The 25,949-nt window shown below is 33.2% G+C and overlaps 2 protein-coding genes across 2 annotated transcripts in view; one reads left to right on the top strand and one right to left on the bottom strand.

Moving 5' to 3' along the window:
• The first annotated feature begins 1,151 nt into the window (after positions 1–1,151).
• LOC143920295 (allatostatin-A receptor-like) lies at positions 1,152–25,881 on the top strand. The gene is made up of 2 exons (XM_077443117.1): positions 1,152–2,022; positions 24,997–25,881. Exons 1-2 carry the CDS (start codon positions 1,174–1,176, stop codon positions 25,249–25,251), a joined length of 1,104 nt encoding a protein of 367 aa, XP_077299243.1. The 5' UTR covers positions 1,152–1,173; the 3' UTR covers positions 25,252–25,881.
• Positions 7,839–25,949, bottom strand: part of LOC143920298 (uncharacterized) — a 42,091-nt gene continuing 23,980 nt past the window's right edge. The window contains exons 3-4 of the mRNA XM_077443121.1: positions 11,108–11,297; positions 7,839–10,951 (exon numbers count right to left, since the gene is read on the bottom strand). Of these exons, the coding sequence (XP_077299247.1) occupies positions 10,707–10,951; positions 11,108–11,297 (435 nt within the window). The 3' untranslated portion in view covers positions 7,839–10,706. The remainder of the gene's footprint in view (positions 10,952–11,107; positions 11,298–25,949) is intronic.

Here is a 25,949-nt window from a genome sequence, read left to right as displayed (position 1 = left end):
GCATCCCTCAACTGAAAGTGGCAGTTTACTCTTGTTCGATTTTTCGATATTATCGATTTTTCGAAGTAGTATTTCATTATTTTATTTTGACCTTTTAAATTATCTTGATATTTAATGTGTATAATAATTATAGTGAGTTTAAGTAATAAAAAAAAATTGAAAAAAATCCGACAACCGGAAGTAGAACTTTTGTCTTGTATATTTTTCTCTAAATTTGCGCTCAATTTGTGCTGAATTGATTTTTTTCGATTTCTTTTTATTTTATCATTTTGAAATAAAAATTTCAGTTATTCATTTATTTAATTAATTTTAGCTAAAATACTAAAATACTTTATACATTTACATACATATATGTACATGTTTTTGTAATTTTCTTTCATTATACTACCATGTGGTGCTCACTTTAATAGAAACTAAAATATTTTATTTTATATTTATATCTTTTTTTATTCTGTATGTGTGCCATTACATTTAAAATAAAAATAAAAAATATAAGTCTAACTAGTAGTACTAGAGAAATACATCCGAATAAATTGTTTTCAATCGAGTTCAACCCAGGGCTTAAATTTGGGAACCTCTCAGTGGCTAGCATTAACGCAACCACTGAGCAATACTGCCGGCTACAAATACATTTAGTTAATTTAGAAAAAATAGACGGAGAAATTTATTTTTTAAACTTCACAAATAAATAGACCCAGCAAAACTGAATTTGACTGTTAGTAAATTTATTAAACATTAATTATATTAAAAATATACTAAAACTTTCAAGCCTTGTAATCGTCGACGAGTTAAATGAGGGCGTGTTGGAATCTATCAGTCGATTTATGTATATTGATAAAGCAATATCGTTGGTGGTTGAACTAATAAAGAAAACCATATGGGGATTGAGGGGGAAAAATCGGATAGTTGAACGGAACGTCATGTGGTGTAGGTCAGTTGACCTTCCAGACAAGTCGTTTCTTGCACAATAACAAAGAGGAAAAAAGAGTAGACAAAGATTTATAGCACAGCAGGCTACAGCTTCCTAGTTCATTTCATTCTCACGCAGCAATTTCGTTTGATATACATACATAAATTAAACACATTTCACACTCACGGCAATAAATTGAATTTAAATGAAATTAAAGTTTTATTAATATTTTCAGATAAGAAATTGACACCACTGAATTCAATATGGCCGTTCCGATGTCTGAATACACATGGTGCTCCAACGCAAGTGCTTTGGGAACGAGACGCTCAGAGCTATGTTCAAACAACGTCACCTGGTTAGAAGAGTATGGATCTGGAGGCGTCGAAGAGTGGGCTCTGGAGAGAGTAGTATCAACTGTCGTTCCAGTATTTTTCGGGCTGATAGGATTGGCTGGACTTTTGGGAAACGCTCTGGTAGTGCTAGTTGTGTCAGCGAATCCGGGAATGCGTTCCACCACGAACTTGCTCATCATAAATTTAGCCGTTGCCGATTTACTATTCGTGGTATTTTGCGTTCCGTTCACAGCCACCGACTACGTCATGACTCAATGGCCCTTTGGAGATGCTTGGTGCAAAGTTGTCCAGTATTTAATCGTAGTGACAGCGCACGCGTCAATCTACACCCTTGTTCTGATGTCTTTGGATAGATATCTAGCAGTGGTCCATCCGGTTGCTTCTATGGGTGTGCGAACTGAGAAGAATGCATTGAAAGCCATCGTCTTCACATGGCTAGTCATCGTTAGCAGTGCAATGCCAGTGGCTTTGTGCCATGGTGAGCAACAGTACTGGCACAGAGGACATTTTCAGTCGTCGTGCGTTTTCTTAGAAGAGGGAAATTGCCAGAGGCCAGCTTTTCAACTTTCGTTCTTAGCAACATCTTATGCTATTCCACTAGCGTTGATTTGCGGCTTGTACATCAGACTTTTGGCACGTTTGTGGCGCAACGCACCTGGACAAAGGTTGTCAGCGGAATCTCGCAAGGGGAAAAGGCGCGTTACGAGAATGGTGCTAGTAGTCGTTGCAGCTTTTGCCGTTTGCTGGTTACCCATACACGTAAGTTATATGTTTTTTGATAAAACTCTATGGTAACAATTAAACTATATTTTATTTCATGGCTGTTTACAGTAGGGAGAAAAATACACAATTCCTATTGGTCAACTAAGATGATCCTCCCAATAGGAAACAACAACACTTTTCGATCAATTGGAATTTAAATTTAGAGTTTGCCTGTTCTAAGGACTAGTGAAATGAAATATATCTTATGTATTTCATTATTATTACAATACAATACATATATCCACATTTTAAGTCAATTCATTCCGTACATAAAAACAAGTAATTTTATACGACAAAATATATAATATAATTTCATTTATATAATTTATATACGATAGTATATCTTTCCATCGTATTCATTTTGTACTATTCGGTACAAAACGAGACGCCACAACCGTAGTTATTATGAACTAGTTTTATGCCCGTTGAAATTTCAACGCCTGGTTTCGGAAACAAATTGATACATGATTAAAAATAAAGTTACAATACGTATTGTAATAATTAATCGGAAGCGGAACTAAACCAGAAATCGGGAATCGGAACTGAAACAGGGATCGGTATCCGGAACTGAAAAATAAATCGGGATACGGAATTCAAATAGTAATCGAGATCCGGAACTGAAACACCCCGGCCGCCGCCCCCCGCGCCCTTGCGGCCACCACCGCCCCTAGACGGTTGCCGCCCCTAGGTGGCCGCCGCCCTGGGGCTGTCGCCCCGATGCTTCTGCAAATCGAAATCGAAACGGGTGATTATACACGAATTAGAAATTACGAATTACGAAGTGGTACGCCCCCCACTTCCCATGCTGAAATCAAATACGAAATGAAAATTGAAATCGCATTCGAAATCGATTCACTCGATCCGCGACAGCCGACAACTGCCGAAGATACGTGACTACACACCGAATACTCGGCTGTGATTGGTTCCCCATACGTTCTGTACGATTATTGAATATTAACGTTATTTAGAGCATTTTTTCAATCGGAACAGTAGTGTAATGGTCAGCGTACATTGTAGCGAGGGGGTAGGTTCGACTCGGCGTTCTGGAATTAATTTTATTTTTCAAATATCGTTAAAATATAAATTAATTTCAATAATTTCAATTAAAAATATATATTTAATTGTTTTATTTGTAAACAAAAAAAATGGTCCAAAAACTCGCTAAATTAATTTAATATAATTACGTATTTTTATATGGTGAGAACGAAATTTCAATCTTTAAAAAAAAGGCGAATTAAATAATCGACTTTGGTTTGGTGCTAGTGACCGTTAAGGGGCTACAAACACTCCGGAATTCCGGAGAGGTATTCCTTGCGGTAGACCTTGAGGTATTCCTTTCGGTCGACCTGAAATTGTAGGGAGCTACACACGCTCCGGTACGCCTCGCCGGTATGACGCGATGTTACGACTTTAGGTCAATTCTCAGTAATGATCGGGCATGGCGACAACGGAGAGGGAATAATGGAGAGGGGGTATCCGCCTTGAGGCGAACGCACAGAATTTGCTTCGACGTGAGGCGACCTGTACTCTCGTCGACCTCAAGGCGAATCTTCCTACACACGTTACGATCTGCGTCAACATGGGTTGCCTCACGGTAGACCTCTCCGGAATTGAGCGTCTGTAGCCCCCTTTAAGCTCAGCTTAGACCTACATATATGAGGCTATTTTGAGATCACTGGTTTGACACCACCGCAAGTCTCGACGAAATTAATTTATACAAAGCTAGGCTTTTTATCGATTAATTCATTATGTTCGGCTAGCGTTAGGAAATACACACAGATTACAATGTTTTTATATATAACTAGTGATTAGCCCGATGAAACATCATCGCATGGGTATAAAATTATCTATCTATATATATATATATATATATATATATATATATATATATATATATATATATATATATATATATATATATATATATATATATATATATATATATATATATATATATATATATATATATATATATATATATATATATATATATATATATATATATATATATATATATATATATATATATATATATATATATATATATATATATATATATATATATATATATATATATATATATATATATATATATATATATATATATATATATATATATATATATATATATATATATATATATATATATATATATATATATATATATATATATATATATATATATATATATATATATATATATATATATATATATATATATATATATATATATATATATATATATATATATATATATATATATATATATATATATATATATATATATATATATATATATATATATATATATATATATATATATATATATATATATATATATATATATATATATATATATATATATATATATATATATATATATATATATATATATATATATATATATATATATATATATATATATATATATATATATATATATATATATATATATATATATATACATATATATATATATATATACATATATATATATATATATATATACATATACATACATATATATATATATATATATATATATATATATACATACATACATACATACATACATACATACATACATACATACATACATATATATATATATATATATATATATATATATATATATATATATATATATATATATATATATATATATATATATATATATATATATATATATATATATATATATATATATATATATATATATATACATACATACATACATACATACATACATATATATATATATATATATATATATATATATATATATATATATATATATATATATGTATGTATGTATGTATGTATGTATGTATATATATATATATATATATATATATATATATATATATATATATATATATATATATACATATATATATATATACATATATATATATATATATATATATACATATACATACATATATATATATATATATATATATATATATATATATATATATATATACATACATACATACATACATACATACATACATACATACATACATATATATATATATATATATATATATATATATATATATATATATATATATATATATATATATACATACATACATACATACATACATACATATATATATATATATATATATATATATATATATATATATATATATATATATATATATATATATATATATATATATATATATATATATATATATATATATATATATATATATATATATATATATATATATATATATACATATATACATACATACATACATACATACATACATACATACATACATACATATATATATATATATATATATATATATATATATATATATATATATATATATATATATATATATATATATATACATACATATATATATATATATATATATATATATATATATATACATATATATATATATATATATATATATATATATATATATATATATATATATATACATATACATACATATATATATATATATATATATATATATATATATATATATATATATGCGTTATATATATATATAAAAATGAATGTCTGTGTGTGTGTGTGTCTAGAATAGGCTGCTAAACCACTGAACCGATTACGATGAAACTTTCAGGATTTGTTGTGTGCATGTCCGGGAAGATTACTGTGAAAAAAAAACGGGAAAAACCGCGAACGGAAACGGGAAAAACGGGAATGAGTGTCATTGCAACGCAATAATTTCAAATGTGTTCACTACCTGCGTTTTTCCAACAAATGGGAACGGGAACGAGAACGGGAACGGGAACGAGAATTGCATGCGTTATTATGGCATTGCAACGCATGCCGGGGTTCAGCTAGTTATATATAAAACTAAAAATAAAATCTGGAACCGGAACCGTTATTTTCGTAGACTCCCATAGAGAGTTTTCAATTCTTTATTTATAGACTATTTTTTTCCATTATTATTAGCTATCGCCCCGAGGCTACTGCAAATCGAAATCGATTCACTCGATCCACAACAGACGACTACGGCAAAGCCCCCGGGATGCCGGAGGCATCGGGGGCGCTGGGGGCGAAGCCCCCGGGGTGCCGAAAGCATTGGGGGTGCTGGGGGCGCCGAGGGCGAAGCCCCCGGGGTGCCGAAGGCATCGGGGGCGCTAGGTGCGGTGCGGCCACCGGAGGCGTCGGCGGCGCTGGGGCCGAAGGCCCCGGAGCGACGGAAGCGCCGGGGGCGAAGGCCCCGGGGTGCCGGAGGCGTCGGCGATGCACAAAATGTAATTCGTAATTCGTAATCACTTCGTAATTTGTCATTCGTAATTCGTGCATCAATTTCTTTCCGAAACCAGTCGATTCAATATCTTTAACTTTATTTTTATTCGAGTTTCAATTCCTTTTCGAAACCACCCGTTGAAATCAACGGGTCCAACACTAGTATATAATATTTTCGAATTGATATTATGTATTAATTTGAAAATTTTATATTTTAAGTTATGTATGTAGTTTAACGAAATGTGATTAGTATTATAATTATATAATTAGTATTATAACAATGACTGTGATGATTAAAATAACACGAATTGGCAGTTACATATATATGTAAAGCAAAAACTCAATATACATAATGTATATATAATATTATTAAACGATGCTATATATAAATATTTATACGTTTGTGTAAATATTTCTATAATAAATCTATAAGATAAATTAGATACTATAAGATAAATTATGTAAATTATATTGGAATAATACAAACGAATTATTATGAAAATAAAAGGGTGTGGGAGATAAACCACCATCGAAATTGCTACTGGTAAGCAATATTGTTATGAAGGAATTTATTGACGGACAAGGGGTTTGAAATTTGGGTCATAAAGTCGCCTTTACATAACAAAAACCGCTTAGCTAATGTATAATATTAGAGCTAAAATTTCCAAATTTAATTTTGAACACATTGCAAAAACATCAATTCAATTACATGCGGTCTTGTAAATATGTACATATACATATTATATATACATATATATGGACATAGGTATAAATATATATCCATATATCCATACATGAAAAATGGAATGTTTAGAATTATAAATGATACGGAAAAAAAATTCAAGAAATTTGTAATTCCAATTTGTATAACAATTAATACAAATGTATGTAATACCCGGCTTTGCTCGACCGGATTAAAGTTGGAAAAAGCCCACCACAGAGCTCCGACATCACCAAAACCGGAATTACATCCGAACAAATAAAAAAAAATAGGTTTGACTTTTATCCGTACATACATACATAATAAACATGCGAATTTATACATCTTTTAATTCAAATTTAATGCCATAGAGAGACAATATAATTAAATTAAAATTCCAACACGGGGCGGAAAATCGTTTATACCTATGTACATACACGTGTACATACATAGTATATGCAGTGGTGTAGTCGAGCCAGCTCGGGGCAGGTCGCCGCCCTGATATTTATTTTTGATCCAGGTCGCCGCCCTGGCACCTTATTTGATATGAAAAATTGTTTTGAGTAGAATTAAAAAATATTTTAGCTAATATTAAGTACACTTGAGACGAGAAGAATAAGAGGCGACTTAATTGAAGTCTTTAAAATAATCATCATTATAATTGTCCTATGTCCAAACTTATTACGTTCAATGAAAACACTCGTCTTAGAGGTCACACTCTCAGACTCCAAAAAGAAAAAATTGAATAAATTGATCAAAGATTTAGTATTTTCTCTTATTTCGTATTTTTTTCATATTTACTTTTTTTTCATTTATCTTATTATTGTTATGAATATTTTTGTCTTTATTTTATTATTTATGTTAAGTCAAACCCCATGAGTCTATCGGTTTTTCCGCCTTCCCCATGTATTAAATAAATAAATAATATTTCATTTTTGTATACCAAATATTGTGAGCAGACTCTCGTTCTAATAAAAATAAGCGAATTCAGCTTAAATAAATAAATAGTTTTTTGACATACATTTTGGCTTTGGCTTTGGCATTGCTAAAAGCATATGTTGTTGTTGACACACAAACACGGGTTTGAAAAATCAAAGATTTTGAAGAGGACGTAAGGAATGAAGTTCTTAGAAAATATAAAAAACATCATAATTTCAACAAGAATATTTGAACTGCCAATATTATGATACATATTTTTTAAGTAATGAAAAAAGAGGGGGGGGGTCATAAAAATCTTTTTTAAAAGTTCTTTTTTATTTACCACTACACCACTGAGTATGTATATGTATACGTAGATTCAGTTTTGACATGCGGTAAAAATATCAGAGTCCTTTAACTAGTGATTAAAACTTCGAATTAATTAACAAGTTTTGCAATTAATTTCACCATCGTTATAGCTGGATTAACGAGTTCAACTCAAAGCAGCCCGCTTAACGCATTCTTTATGTACAAGTTTATGGTCAAACGTAGCGTACACGAACAGTTTGCGGTTAACCAAAGATTTATGTACATAAATCGTCGAAACATACATACGTATGTATGTACATACATAAATGCTGGATTCCACGGAAAGCCGCTCCAAGCCTTTTGTTTATTCGGATTATGACGGTTGACTGTTTACGTTTATTTTTTGCGATAAATGAAATACATATTTTGAAACTGCACTCCTAACACACTTGATATTCGAAATTATGTACGTCACTTAGTACTTAATATTGAGAGTTTTTCAATTTAGTTGCAAAATATTTTTCTTGCAGAATTAACTACCAAAATATTTGACATTGCAAGGAAATTAAATAAATTTTTAACTTTGCATACAAAGCGCACCGATGGAATATAATTGCATATACATACATAGGTACATATTAGTGGGGTGCAGTGAAAATTTTCTTATTTTTTCGCGCATCCTTACTTACGTGTGCGCGAGCAGGATACAAGGGGACTCGGTATGACGTCAACTACTTCCATTGTATCCTGTTTGCACACATCTAAATAAGGCTGTGCGACAAAAACAAGTATAATTACGGCACACACACACATGTACATATGTCTACTATTGAAATATAGGAATTCAATTTGATATCTTAATGTACATTCATTAATATACTGCAATAAAACTCTTTGCTCTCATGTTCTTTGATATGAAGTTGAAAACGATATTCGCATAATACATATTATTATAATTTATTAATATCAGAATTGAAAATTTATCTCTTCGAATTTACGAATATTGATGATGAATTTCAATGGAAAATGATGAAATCCGATCGCTATCACATAACACCAAACCATGCCACGAAACCAAAATAAATAAATATCAGTGAAAACACTCAATCGCGTCTCACATACATAAATGATTGAAAATTGATCGAAATACGGAGATATTTATACAGAATGACAAAGAGAACAACACTTTTTTTCTTTGTATAAAAAAGAGCTGTTAGTTAGACCAGTTCTTGGAAATGTATTCAATGTGAATTGAATTAGAGTTGGGATTTCCAACCGAGGGACGTGTATCAGAAAATTGTGTCCATCATTTGTGACCTTTCTGAACAACGATATTTATTTATTTTTAATACGATCAACAAATGGGACAGTTTCTTATACGTATCTACTTATTTTATGACAGTTACGATAAAAAAAAACGTGAGGCTGTTAGTACACATTTTTTTTAACTTTATCTTTATCTAAGGCCTTGTCCGCATCCGGACGTTGGCGACCAACTTTAATTATTTGAAAATATCCGCATCGGTCTTCAGTGGCTCGGCATGCGATGTGGACTGATATCAGCACTTCGGCGCTCATATCAGTCCACATCGCATGTTTTGAAGCCAAGACAACTTCTTCCTGCCAATCTATTTCCTACTTTATATTTTTACCATGGTTATCAAATGGAGAAATTCGTGTTTTGGACCCCGTATCATGTGTCCAAGGTACTCCATCTTTCTTCGCTTGGTGACAGAAACAAGATGCCTGCCTCTCCCTATCATGCAGGACAGGAGATGAGAACAGCTTCATATGAGACTTTTTTGGTCCATGGGATTTTCAGCATACACCTGTAGTAAGGCTTCCAATCCCGGGATTCCGGGATCCCGGTGATTTCTGGTACCGTGAATCCCGGTGCTAGTCTGAATACCGGGATTACGGTGCTGGCAGAAATTAGGATAGAGGCATCGCTTCAGAGGGAATGGCAACGGAAGCACGTTCTGTGTGGAACGTTGGTCTGCAGCAGGATGCTGGGCCACATGACAGGAAGACGGGGCCACCGCAACAAATTTGGACGTTGGGGAAACGAGCGACTTGGATCAACCACGTGAGGGCATTTGAAACCGAAGAAACGCCAGATCGCGACTTCAACGAGAGAGAGCGGAACAATTGATATACGTCAACATCGAAAAAAATCTAGTTGGAAACTAGTGGAAACACGAGTACCTGAAAAAATACATGGACAGTTGCAGCAGTGTTTAGATCATCTCGCAGATGTAACGGGAAAATACATCAGAAAGAAATGGATTTCAGTTGGGTCAATGGAACGGAAAAGAAGCACATTCAACAGAGTGGCAGACTGTTGGGTGCACATTTACCAAGGTCAATGGAACGGAAAAGAAGCACAACCAGCAGAGTGGCAGACTGAGGTGTACACATTTTCCAGGGTCAAGGGAACGGAAAAGAAGCACCACCAACAGAGTGACAGACTGAGGGGTGCACATTTTCCAGGTTCAACCGTCATTTTTGTGAGGATGGTGGCGATTCTTGTGGGACATGGCTTTGGAGCACGTTCTGGGTTGAACGTTGGTCTGCAGCAAGATGCTGGGCCACATGACAGAGGAACTTTGGGCAACTTTCCCCAGAACTGTCTGAAGATCCCGACGTCGGGGGCCTATTGTTTCCGGTGAAGAATGTACTGATCCAAAACCAAGCGCCCTGAGCTGGTTGGACGATCAAAGACCAGAACAGATGCGATATCATACCTAATATTAAACAAAATTTCACATTATAAAATCCAACTATGAAAGATATTTCAGATATAAAAGTATTAAAAATTGTATTGTATTGGAATCAATATCAATGTAAAATGTAATGAACGCTTAAAGTGATCAATAAATTATATTATATATTGAATTCACCGAAGAATCCTCCAGAGTTAGAAACGGGAGGTGAAGAGCCGGAACCACTCGAAGATGCGGTGACTGTACCCCGGAGCAGAAGCAAGACCGAAGAGGGACACAGCTCTAGCGCACGCAACGTCTCCGAGTCTTTATCTCCACCGAGCAGCTGACGAGGGTACATAGTGGACAACGTAAACGTGCCCGAAGTCTAAAACAAATCCATAATTATAATATTGTAACGTGGAAACATGACTGTCTAAAAGCATTCGTAGGTGAACAATAGAGACCCCGGATTAGGCTAGCGGGATTCAGTAAGTGCCCGAACAAAGGTTACGCTGGAGTTCTCACAGAACTGGGCGAGTGCGTGCGTTAGCAATAGACTCGCCAGGGTAGACCTTTACGTGTCTAGACAATAGACACATTAATGGATCGGGGAAGCTGTGCTGTGCAACTTGTCCTTTATAAGGAGGTACACACGGTAGATCAGTTCATTCTGGAGTGGGCGGTGCTTCCATGTGGACCTCTGGGCTCGTTGAATAAATGCTGTGAAGCCACTTTGACCTTTCATTTGGACCCTGAACGCATCCTTACGCAAAATTATACATACACTAGCGTTGCACCTGGTGAAATATCATCGCATGGGTGTTGGCCAGTAGCGGCTCGTGAGATTTCATAGTGGGGGGGGGGCTGCAGAGAATATTCAAGCTGTAGTAGCTCGTTAACCAAACCGGTGATCGAATGAAAACAAAAATAGCTTGAATATGTACATACTGGGAGGTCTGCAGCCCGCAGCCCATGTGGATGACAAAAATAGCATGCATTTGTACTGTACTGGGAGGACTGCAGCCCCGCAGCCCATACGGACGAGCCGCCACTGGTGTTGGCATATAAAGTTATTAAATAAAAAATTAAATCCGATCCGCACGCAGTCGAATTGTTTTCAAATGCCTTTTAAATATATTTATATTTAATTGTTAAATATGAAAAAAAATGGTAAAAGCTACCTACTTATCTACATATAAACAATATAAAACACCAACAGAAAAATTCATTAATTCATTAAATAAATTTTCAATAGATGGCGGTAAGCGCTCAGAGACTTGCCTGGTTACCTGACAACTCGTTCACAGATTTTCCGTAAACCGATGATGCGCTCCAGGCATTACGAATACGGCCATCTCTTTCTCACCCCGTCTGTCCACCATGATCTTGTTTACTATGCCATTACGTATGCGGCCATCTCTTTCACAGACCGTCTGTTATCGGTGAAAAAATGGTCCGTGAAAGAGGTGGCTGCATACGTAATGGCAGAGTAAACGAGATCACGGTGAACAGACGGGGTGAGAAAGAGATGGCCGTATACGTAATGCCTGGAGTGCATCATCGGTTTACGGAAAATCTGTGAACGAGTTGTCGTGTCACCGACTTGCCTAGAGGAAACATTGGTAGCAAACAGTATACTGTTACGTACGCCGCGGATTGAGCGAATTGCACTTAGACCAACGGATATCTGTTATCGGATTAACTAAATGCATGCACTTACTTCCAAAGATTATATCTGGACTCTAAGTGCATTTAGGCTAAACAATAACCGTTATTAGTTAGTTCTCAGAATCGGTACGGGGAGACACAATGTCGTGGAAACACATATCCGAATACGTGACTATACAACAGGTAAACAGATTAGGCGTCCTGAGAGATCTACCCTTTATAAGGCGGTACGTAGGCGATATCATGTCATTCTGGACTTAGCCGTGACACTGCGTATATCTCCTTAATCATCAATAAATGCTGTGAAACGACTGTTGGCCTTTTACTTGGATCCTCCACCCACCGCTACGCAACAATATGTATGAATATAATTTGATAGAACATATTCGAATATAATAATCATGGCTCTGTTCACAACGTCGGAAATCATTTCACAGGTAGGGACAAAGTATCGAATTTGTACTATTCAATGTATGGCAGACTATATTATTGATTTTAGCAGTAAATTTTGAATTACGTCACTCTTACATTATGCAAAATTTTGTATTGCCGAGCTAAGCCTATATATGGGCGTCGTAAAAACGTACTCCGTTGTGTATCCTTTGAGCATCGAATCGTAAAACTAAAAGAACGGTAATAAAAAACAGACTCGATTCTAGAAAAACTGCAAAGGGCTACGTACGACTTAGCGATAAAAAGAAATACCTGAAAAAAACATTGAGGTACGAGTTTATCCACGTAAGCCTAGACTCGCCAGCAGCGGTATGTGTTGCTCAAGTTCGTGATGCGATGGTAATGATAGTACATAGTATATCCAAACATCTAAATATGAAGAGCCGAAAGATATATGTACATATGCAAGGCTTTTTTTTTTAAAAAAAAGGTGCCGGAACTCACTTCTTGTTAAGTTTTTTTTATTGAAAAAGATTTTATTCAAATTATATTATATAGAATATTCGTTTAAAACATAAAAAATTCTGCGATAAAAATTTGCCGGAACGCCGTTCCACCGCGTTACATGAGAAAAAAGCCCTGTATATATGTATGTATGTCGCGTACCCAACAACGACGTTAATAGTAAAACTTGATTGTTCCAGTGAAAAGTGTTTCACATATTATAAATTTAATATATAATATGTAGAAACAAATATATACATATGTACATATGTAGATTACCTAATAAGCCTCGCATATAACCAGAGCCCTCGATTTTGTCCCAAAATTAAAAATAAAATATATATTCAGCCATTGTTTGAAACTTTCGATAAAAAAAATTATGAATTGTTGTTAAGGTGATTGATATTTTATTAGGCAAAATAAATGCATTCCGTTTGAATTACTCGAAGAAAAATCATATTTTTCGCCAGAGAAAAGGGTAACTTTAGAATTAGACGTTTCATACTTAAATTTATGTAATAACACTTGCCTCGAAACTGTCTGGAAAATTATTGACAATCAAAGGTATGGAATATTTATCTTTATCATTGAATGTGACGATATGAGCTGTAATAATTGAAATTTCATAATTGAAAAGTCCACTTTTCTTCATTTCGAGAAAATATCTCGTAAAACATTAAATATAATATTTTGCGTTTTAGTGAAATACCTCTATTCTGCCTTTCTGAGATTTTGGATATTTCGAATTAAAAGAAGTGATAACAATGTGTGAATTAAGTCAAACAGAAATAGTGTCCTTTGAACTGAAAATTGGACCACCTTTTTAAAATATAACGGCTCTTATATACATACATATGTATATTGTCTGGAATATAATCAACATTTATTTGAAATATATGAATATTAGTGAAAATATTAGTTATCACTGGATGTGTAAAGATGAAATCGCGTGCTTTTTGGTGTCAAGTCACGTCATATACGTGCATGGGGTAAAACAGGGGGATACTCATGTATGTATTATACATATGTAGGTACATGGACTCAGTATGCGGAATTTGCGCGATAGAAATGGAAAACACGAAGAACGAGTATTGATAAGACACTGCGAATTTCTAGGGAAGTCATAGCTAAGTCGTTTGCAATGGAAAATGCCTTCGTAAATTATAAAATGACCTTAAGAGTAGTGACCTTCACGGTCGTCACATGCGGTCAAGGCTTTCGAGTGTGAAAAGCTTTGTTATTCAAGGGTTTTTCCTTTCCCTTGAGCTTATAACGCGTTTTAGCATTTTCATTCACTAGTCGACTAATACAAAAGCTAGCCCTTGGCACCTGGTTTTTACATATTATGTACATATTATATATATATATATATATATATATATATATATATATATATATATATATATATATATATATATATATATATACATATATATATATATATATATATATATATATATATATATATATATATATATATATATATATATACATATATATATATATATATATATATATATATATATATATATATATATATATATATATATATATATATCATCATTTACAGCCATTCGCCATCCACTGCTGGATGAAGGCCTCTCCAACACGCTTCCACTCGTCTCTGTTTTGCGCAACACTCATCCATCTCATTCCGCACATTTTCCTAATTTCGTTCACCCATCTTCCTTGCGGTCTTCCTTTTACTCTTTTGCCTTCTCTCGGGTACCATTCAAGCACTTCTTTTGTCCACCTTTCGTCCATCCTCCTAGCTACGTGACCCGCTCATTGCCATTTCAATCTCTTCACTCTATCCACTATGTCCACTACCCTTGTCATATTTCTCACCCACGTGTTCCGCTTTCTGTCTTTCCTCGTTATGCCAAGCATACAGCGTTCCATACTTCTTTGAGTGCATTGGATTTTATTTAGCATCTTGGCGTTCAGTGTCCAAGTTTCACATCCATACGTCATCACTGGCAAAACGCATTGATCAAAGATCCTTTTCTTCAGGCAGAGTGGCATTTTTGATTTAAAAACAGCATTCATCCGTCCAAATGCACTCCATCCTAATTGCATACGTCTCTTTATCTCTTCATTTTTACTACCAGACATGTCAATTATTTGACCTAAATATAAATAATTATTTACTACTTCTACTGGTTTATCATCTAAGGGGATGCTATCAGGCATGCAATATCTATTGAACATTAGTTTAGTTCTACGTTAATTTTTAATCCTACTTTTCTACTTTCCTTGTCCAGCTGTGTTAGTCTGATCAGTATGTCAGCTGAATCACGAGCTACTAAAACTATATCGTCTGCGAACCGAAGGTGACTCAAAAAGCGACCATTGATGCTTACTCCGGCTGTATCCCAATCCAAGTTCCTGAAAACTCCCTCAAGCACCGCATTGAATAACTTGGGCGAGATTGTATCTCCTTGTCTTACTCCTTTTCCTATGCTAAATCTATCTGTACCTGAAAAAATTTTAACCGAAGCTGTGGCATTCTTATATATTGCAGCTAACAGTCCCACATAGGGTTCCGGCACTCCCTGTGTTTGTAGAGCGTTAAGTACTGCATTATGACTAACTGTATCGAAGGCTTTCTCATAATCGACGAAACCTAGGCACAATGGCCGTTGATATTCGTTGGCGCGCTCGATTAGTTCGCCAACTACTTGGAGGTGATCCATTGTGCTGAAATTTGCCCTAAACCCTGCCTGCTCTATAGGTTGGTTCTCGTCGAGGATATTCTTCAGCCTTTCTGTAATAACCTTCGTGAAGAGCTTGTAGACCGCTGAAAGTAAACTAATGGGTCGGTAGTTCTTGATATCGCTTTTGTCGCCTTTTTTGTATATTAAAATGATAGTTGCGTTATTCCATCCTTCTGGTATAGCTTGGTTCTGGATGCATTTGCTGAAAAGCCTAGCTAAGATATTAATTAGGGGGGGGCCGCCACATTTTAGTAAGTCAATGGGAATATTATCTTCCCCTGGGGTTTTACCGTTCTTTGCAGTTTTTAGCGCGGCCTCTACTTCGCTAGGCAATACTGCAGGAACCCTTTGGCCGTGTGTCGATTCCGGAGCGGGAAATTGACCGTTGTTGTTCTCGTAAAGTTTTGCATAGAACGTATAAACTCTGTCTATGACCTCTTCTCTATTCCTGATTATTACTCCGCTCTCTGATCTGATTGCGATCATTTGGTTTTTGCCTAAAAAAAGATCTTGTTTGCACTTTTTCAGGCTACGGTTATTCTTAATGGTATTTTCTATTAGCTTGCTGTTAAAATCCCTGACATCCCTGACTATTCTCTTCTTAATTTCCTTATTTACTAGATTGTATTCTTGCTTATTATTATCCCTATCTAACTTCCTTTTATGCTTAATTAGATTTTTGGTTTCCTCTGAAATTTTGCTTAGCTTATATATATATATATATATATATATATATATATATATATATATATATATATATATATATATATATATATATATATATATATATATATATATATATATATATATATATATATATATATATATTGTTGTATTACATTTCGTAATTAACCAGTAAAATATTCATCAAAATTGATATACGGGAAATATTATATATGCACATATGTATGTACATACATATGTACATAGATGGAGTCTGTAAAGTGAGGACTTACTTTAAAAATATCAAATTTTCAATGAAATTAAATCTTTAAAAAATATTAAATATTTGCATACTAAATGTAGTATGATCAGCTTTACCTAGTTAAAAATAATATATTATAAAGACATTCTATGTACATTCATATGTATATACTTATCTATATACATATCTAAATATAAATATATATCACGAAACAATAGGTAGTATAAAGTATCAATAAATATATTCGACCTGAATAATTTCAATAATTGACAGCTAAAAATTTCTATGAATTCTTTGAATAATGGTTATATACTAAAAGATTGAATGACAACTCATTAACTACTATATTATATAAAAAATTACGCTGTTTGAAATATTTTTTCCCCATTTTTTACCTAAATTAAAGTAGCCTCTCTGTTCGCTTGGATAAACATTTTACTTCTGGATTTATTTCAAAGAGCACATACATATACAAAGGAAGCCTCAAAAATGAACAGAATTTAATTTCTCCTATAAATTAAAGCGTTCGAGACAAAGCTTGTGGCTTCGGTAGTAGATAATGATTATTTTAAATCTAGATTAGTCTCTGAATCAAATATCGAATTTATTATTATATTCTATCAAAATTTAATATTGCATAAAAAAAATCTTTCAACAACTTAAGTATCGAGTTAAAAATAAGGATTAAAGTAAATATTATCATGATTTTCATAGAATATAGTCCTATCTTGTTACAACAAACTTCTAACGATCTATTCAATTATTTCGTTTTAGTATATTTAAAGTGAAAGGTCTGAATCGTTATATTATATTTAGTCTGATAAACTGAACTGCTGTTAACTATATATTTTAATTCATTATACTGGACATTTCACTATTTCGATATTTGTTGTAGCAAAAATTTACTGTGTAAATAATACGTTTCAAATAGCATAATTTTTCAAATGATTGACTTCGTCCTTTATAGTCTTGTAAGAACTTTTCACTTTCCATCTTAATTTTCAAGCAATTCAAAGTGGATGGCGGGAGGTTGGGAGTTGGTTTAATCGAATTTAAACTGATGTACGTGGTTTTGTGTGCGTGTGGGTTCTTCACTTTCCCGCCAAGCTTTTAACTGATCAAAATCTAAAGTTATCGCCAGACCAGAAGGTCGATAAAGTTAAGTCATCCATAAGACACCTAACAAAAGACGTTGCGAACTTTGACCCTTTTTCAAGCGGGGGCATAAACTTTGCTCTCATCCAGATATACTGTGTTTTAAAGCGAGGGAATTTGAAAGCATATGAGACAGCGGACATATGTAACATCGAATCGGTTTACTTAAATTACATATCAATCACATACATACATATGTTGTCGAAACGCCTAATATTGACGTCAGCGAAAGATTGATGACGATGAGTTGTGGATAATGAGAGTGTGGAACACTCGAGCGTTAGGGACACCGACCAATTCAAAATGTGCCATTAGCGAGTTTCGCTTGTCATTTGGCAGTAATAGCCAGAGTGAGACACCATAACTTGACCTTCTTGCTAGAATGGTAATTGAATCCGCGGTATCCTATTTGTGCCGGATGTCACAATAGTGCCCGTCGGTCGTCGGAGAAACCTTCAGGAATTCGAAGAATAATTGGTCTCTTGGACTTCTGGGACTGGGCTCTGTTGTCTCCGAGAATGCCTTTAATTGACGTCCAAAAGACAAAGTGCGGATCGATCGAAATTTCCTGAGTGTTTGTCGCACGACAGCAGAAAATCAGACGAATAAAAACCATCAGTTTGATCGAGTATTTGTTTCCGAACTGAAGACACCGAATGAAAATAGAATTACATAAGTTAAACGTAATGACTAAAGGCATTTTCAAACAACGAGAATCAAAGTTGGCTCTAAACTCCCAGATACTTATGTACATATACATTTATGTTTACAGATTAAATTTCTTAGAAACTGCAAATCAGCTTTTAGAAGTTCAAATGAACATCGACATGTGTACATATGTAGTATATAAGTACATATGTAGTACATATATAAGACATATGTACATATGTAGTATCTATGTAATATATAAGTACATGCATATATACATAATTATATAACATATGTATGAGCCATTTTTAACGTCTGCGACTTTTTGCACAAAATACATACATATATGCTTTTTTTTTTCATGTGTGAACAAATTAGATTTTTCTTCATTCGACATAACAGAGCAGCGTAAACAAGTTCTTATGCAAATTTTGTCCTAGGCGAAAATCCATACAACAACTCGACAGTAAGTTCATGAATATTTATCGTCAAACGATCGGCCGTCAGAAAAGGTTGTCATGCACTGAACCGCAGTACGAGATGACGTTAACTAATTCGGTTTATTTATATTAAGATCATATTTTCCTTCGGCGAAAACAAAAATGCGTCAAGAATAATGATGAATGTTTTCGATTTCACAGCACCACGCCCATCTTCCTGAATCGAATCCCCAGAAGGGAAACAACGACTTAGATTTCGAAAGCTTTCATTCAGTTTTCACGAGCTTTCACGAGCCCGAGGAGAAAACTCAAAAGGGAACTAATAATCCTCTTACAAACATTCGTTAATTCTAAACTGTCATACAAATATTTGAAAAAAAGAAAAATTTCAGTCGTACAGTATGTACAACATACATACATATATGTATGTATGTACATATAATATACATAACTGCTATTACCAGGTTAAACCAACTAAAAATTTAATATTTATTTATTAGCTTTTTCTGAAAAAATACATTTCGCTGAGATCCTATCTCGCCCAGTGAGTTAAACTCCTCAGATTGAAACCCTGGCTGAAGTCAACAGTCAACCTATAACAACAAACTATTCAAAATTAAAGATATTTTTTTTGATTTGATACAATCCCTTACAATACATCTGCTATAATTAATTAACTGACAAATCAGTAGAAAGCTTTTACGAATTATATGTATGATATGTGTGAGTGCGTGAATTGGTTTACGTTTAACCCAATCTCTTATCTCAAGTTGACTGTTCTCTAAGGGTACATAAACGAAGGGCTCCTATTGCCGCTGTGTAAATATTCAAGGAGATCAAAATTGAATACCCCCAGCTGCAAATTGAATAAACCAGATTAGTTCTTCGCCACGTTTATCTGTGATTGTACAGTGCAAAAGACTCTTACAACACGACTGGAATTAAAATTTGATTCTGGTACACAAGATGTACGAGACATTTTCCCTCGTTGTAAGTTGAATTTTGACACAATTCTGCACTTATTTTTCCAATACCGAAAAATACTATATAAAATACCTTTATACATACCATATGTGTGTACTTAATATATTAAATATAGTTCTTTTTCGTTGGTTTACTATAAACAGCTTAGACATGGCGAATCTAATAGTAAATATTCATTTGTTTTTTTAATAAATTTATTTGAATCGAAAAAAAAATAATACTCAACCATATCGAATCGTCGTCATATAAACTTTGTTTTGTCTTTCGATTACCAACAAACCTTACATACATACATACAAAGTCTCTTTCGAAATTATATATTAGATTAGATAACATAAAGTCGAAATTTCCAACATTTCCAGATTTATATATGTACAGGTATTTATTTTATTACACAAACAAAATCGATTTGAGCATTAAAATCAAAACAGAATAGAATTTCATTTAATTGTTGAAATTAATTATTTAAAGCCGCTTTCTGTATCAACGATTTAGGAATTAATTTTCTATTTAGAATTTCAATGAATCTCACATTGCCGAAAAACCGCTCCAAAGCAAATGCTTTGAAATTGTACGCACATACATATGTACACATATGTAATTGAATGTCTGCTTTTTATTTTGTTTCTTACGTAAAATATTGTATTCATCATAAAACTACAAATTTGAACACAATTTTTCTGCAGCTATAAAAAAGTCAAAAACCACTAAGCTAGACAAATAAAAATAACTATTCGCCTCCAAAAATATGTAGAATAAAGCAAAGAAGACCAAGTAGACGAGTTCAACTAAAGAAAATCTTTAAAACATTACTGCACGAGACAGAACGAAAGAGGACTACGAAAGTTTTGCTCAACAGCATATGGAAAATGGCGAGCGTGGTATTTTTTTGAATACATATTCGCGCATAGAATTCGAATTAATTCAAAACTAAATATATAATTCAACTGTATAATTTTTTTATAACCCAAACTGAATCCCAAAGTCAACAAAATATAAATTCAATAAAATCGTCAATCAATCAGTGGACATGATTAAATATTCTGGCGGCGCGTCATAATCTGAAATATGTCAATTTACAATACAGCACCGAGAATAATGAAATTTTAAATGAGCAACATTGCTTTCCGCCAATGTCTGGAGCTTAAACGTTCCCCGACCTCCATATTCCGAAATTCAGAGCCGCATTTAGGAATTATTTAACCAGCCGTTGATTAATGCCAGTCAGGGGGTGTACCGAGCTAACAAGGATTTACTACATAACTCCGTCTCGGAACTGTTCCACACGAACCGCAGACTTAGCTTTTCATTAGATTTTTGTAAGTATGTATGTACGCGTATCACACGGAGACTGACTGGGCACTATAAAGGTGGATTACATATAATAGAATCGGGATGTGATTGCAAAAACACGCTTTTCGAGAAAAACAACTTTTAAACAGTTAATTTATTCCAACTGCGATCCTCCTTATCGGGTATATGTTCAGCATAAAATTTTCGGCTTACATTCTCAGAAATATTATTACTAAGCCGTAAAATGCAAATTACATTACTAAAATGTACCTACATAGATACGCCCTTTCACGTAAAACGACTTAATTTCATTTTTTTTCGTATAAAAAACTCATTGATGCCGCAAAAATAATACCGAAGACGAGGGTTATTTCCCGTTGTGTTTAAATGTAAAACTATGTATGTACATACATACATATGTTTGTACATGTAGCCTAGAAATTAAAATATCAAAATCGCAATTTTTCACTATTATCTTGTAGATTGATTTGATCTAATTCCATTGATTTGAGAACATCAATGGAATTAGTTTTATATGTATGTATATATAACATAATGAATGAAAGACGTAATAAGACGGTAATAATATTACTAATCTACCTAAATACATGAATAATTCCAAAATCAAACGAAATTTTTAAATATGTTTCAAAATCTGAAATTATATCATTTGCAATTGAACTGATGGAAAAAATACTAGTTTCAGAAAGCACTAACTCTACTGACTCTACAGCAGTGGTTCTCAGGCGAAATTTTACCGTGGCCGCACAGGTGATAATAGTGGTCCCATGGAAATGTCTGGTGACCGCACCAAATTTAATCAAATAAATTAAAGTTACAAAAAAAGTGGATCAATTTATTCATAAAATAAAATAAATTTTAACATTTTGGTATCTATTTATTTAATAATAATGCAAATGGAAATTGCTCAATACTCCTTTCTTCCAATGCAAGCCGCATTGCTGCTTCTGAGTTTGCGTCTGTCAACTGGATTCTAAATTTGTTTTTAATAAAGTGCATTACACTGAATGATCTTTCGCAATATACGGTAGTGGGAAAAATAAACAATAAAAATAAACAATAAAGTAATTGTTGCCAAATCTTTATATTGGTTTGTTTCATTGTCAACGTATATTTCCAACCAAAATTTTTGAACCGAAATATTATTAAAATGGTTACTTAGTACTTGATCATGACTAATTTCTAATAATGCATATTTTACGTTAGCCCAGTTAATTAATCTCAATACTGAAAATGGTTTTAATCTATTTTGTAGTACTATGAAATTTTTATTTGTCATCATAATAAAAGAGGAAGATACAAAAGAAACAGTTTTAAAAAAATTCAATTCTTCGAACCTTTTATCAAGTTCCGGATTCAGAGATTTAAGACACTCTATTATTATAAGTTTTAATTTTAATTTTGAAGTTGTGTCTGTCATCTTATCTATCAAATCACTAACAGAAGATAAAATTGAAAAATTGTTATTTTCAACTTCTGTCACAAGGCTTTTCGCTATATTTTTTAGTTTGTCAATGATGAGCATGGTTTCTATTATTGTTAAGTTACTTTTTTGTAGTTTTTAAAATATATTTAATTTTTTTTAAATATTAGTATTATTTACTATTAAGTCGCTGGTGGCCGCAGTAAAATCCACTAGTGGCCGCATGCGGCCACCGTGGCCGCACTTGAGAACGACTGCTCTACAGACATAGAAGAAATTGAAATTAACACTAACAATTTAGAAACAATTATGAAACAAGAATCGATAAAAACCATTACAAAAATTACAGAAAAACCGAGTTCTATTAAAAAATTCGGATGTGACCAACCCATGACTTTATCTATGTATTTGAGGAATATAAGAAGGTCACAAAACAAGATTCGATGTTGAACCGTACAGACACATTCACACAGACCGGCAGCATTATGAAATACTTATAGCTATGACAGCATTTTCGATACAAATTAAGCGCAAATGTATGGAAACTTGCACAAGACAAAAGTTCTACTTCCCGTTGTCGAATTTTGTTCAATTTTTTTATTACTTAAAATCACTATCAATATTATACACAATAAATATCAAGAAGATTAAAATAATTTAAAAGGTCAAAATAAAATAATGAAATATTGTCTTAAAAAAAAATACTACTTCCGGTTTACGAATTCTAACCAAAACATTATCAGCTCCAAGTTAGTACATAAATAATAGAAATATAAATTTTCAGTGGTGTAGATCATTTGATATGTTCAGTGGTGTGGACAGAATAGTGGCCACAACATTTTTGACCTTTCTAAGAGGAAAAAATCTCACTTTCGGTTCATTAAATTTAATTATATTTTCATATTTTCATTTTAATTATACTTGAATTTTTTTGTGAAGAACACACATGTTTAAGGGATCGAAAAAGATCGAACAAGAATAAAATGCCACTTCTGGTTGACGGATGCTTACCAAATTTTATATATAATTTTATATATAACGGTTTGGGAGATAATTGAATTTAAAAACTTAAAAAAAGAGGACACCTATAAGGGAAGGTACCATTTCCGGTCAACTTAAAAATTTGAAAAAAATTCACATCGTGTCGATAAGAATTTCAGTAACCGATACTAAATTTCAGTTCGATAGGACCAACGGTGTTCAAAAAATCCCCAAAATACACACAGACACACACACACATTTTTTCTAGATCACGAAAACGTGATCAGTGATCGAATCTGAGTTCAATTCAGTCAAAATCTCGAGTTCGAATTTTCGCTTGATCACAAAACTTCATCTATTGTTACTACGTACATATATAAAGTAAAAATAGCCATATTCAATATAAAAAAGAAAAAAATTCGACAAATTTGAAAATCCGAATCCACATCCGAATTTTTTGTTTAGAATTATTATACTAATCCATAGTTCTATGTAAATATCTATCAAAAAACAATTTGAATTATTTTATCTCATATTTTAAAAAATCAGGTTAAGGGAGGGGTGTGGATAAATTTTGCATGAGGGTCCAAAATTCATAGCTACGCCACTACATAGTACAAATGCAAAATATTTGAATTTAGAATAAGATATCAAAGGAGGAGGGACCAAAAGCCGCTACACTCACTGACTGATCTACCTCTTTCTACGTTATTTATTCTCTGATAGCTGAATTTCCTACATTTCGATATTCTAAATTCAAATTATTGATATTCTATATTTTGATCACTTTCAAACTATTTTCAAAACAAAAATTCAAGCAATGTCTCTCTATCCTGTCTAACTATATTCAATATAACATTTACATCAATGTATATTTTTGTATATTTTTATTTTTATTATTTATAAAATGTATATTTTTATTATTATTTCAGGTGATTCTGGTGCTGAAGAGTTTGGGACTATACGAGATATCCCACCTAACGGTGACTGCCCAGATCGTCGCCCACATATTGGCCTATACAAATAGTTGCATAAACCCACTTTTATACGCCTTTCTTAGCTCCCACTTCAGGAGAGCCTTCAGAAGAGCCGCATGCTGTGGACCTCCGCCCCCTCTGGCGACGGGCCCCCAACCAACCAAATCCACCAGAACTAACACCAACGGCGTGTGCACTGACGTCTTGTGAGCCGAATTGGTCATGTTCGGCTAAGAAGCGTATTTATAAAACGGTTGAAAGTCCCTGAGCGACGCCACGCTCGAGGAGTTTGAGAGTAAACTTTGCAAAATTTCACCACCGTCTGCTAATGACTACATAGATAGCGAACTGTGAATAAGTAAAACACACGTTGAATTAAAAACTTTTCGGTGTAGTTAGATAGATGTGTGTAATTAAATACGAACAAGAAGAGTTGCATTGTTCATGCGCGAAATCATATTAAATTTCGTATAGTGTTTGTTGTACGTCTTGGCTGGAAAACTTTTGCGAAAACAACAACTTTGCTTTTACTCACTTGTAACTTCATACTTCAACTTATTAAACATGAAAGCGTTTGAAATTTTACTTTTACTTTCTGCTTCATTTGCTTTTTTGTTCTCTCGGAGAATATTCAGTTGATATGAACTAAATATTCTCGACAAAAATAAAGGGCACTCGAAATTGCGAGCATATAGCAACGATTGGTTCAGTTCAGAGTAAATCATATGAGCGTTTCATTACACAATGTTGCCGGATGTCTGTTACAAAAGTTATTTTTAAACGAAACTGTATGCAGACGCTAGACTGAACTTTGGCACTCTTTGTAAATATCTCAAATTTAAATAATAATAATAAAAAAAATACTGAAAAGAATGAGAAGAAAAGAATGAGTTTGAAAAATTCGGAGA

This window comes from Arctopsyche grandis, chromosome 12, assembly GCF_051622035.1.
Source record: "Arctopsyche grandis isolate Sample6627 chromosome 12, ASM5162203v2, whole genome shotgun sequence".
Lineage (NCBI taxonomy): Eukaryota > Metazoa > Arthropoda > Insecta > Trichoptera > Hydropsychidae > Arctopsyche > Arctopsyche grandis.
Note: the sequence above shows the minus strand (reverse complement) of the source record. Positions and strands in the feature narration are given on the sequence as shown.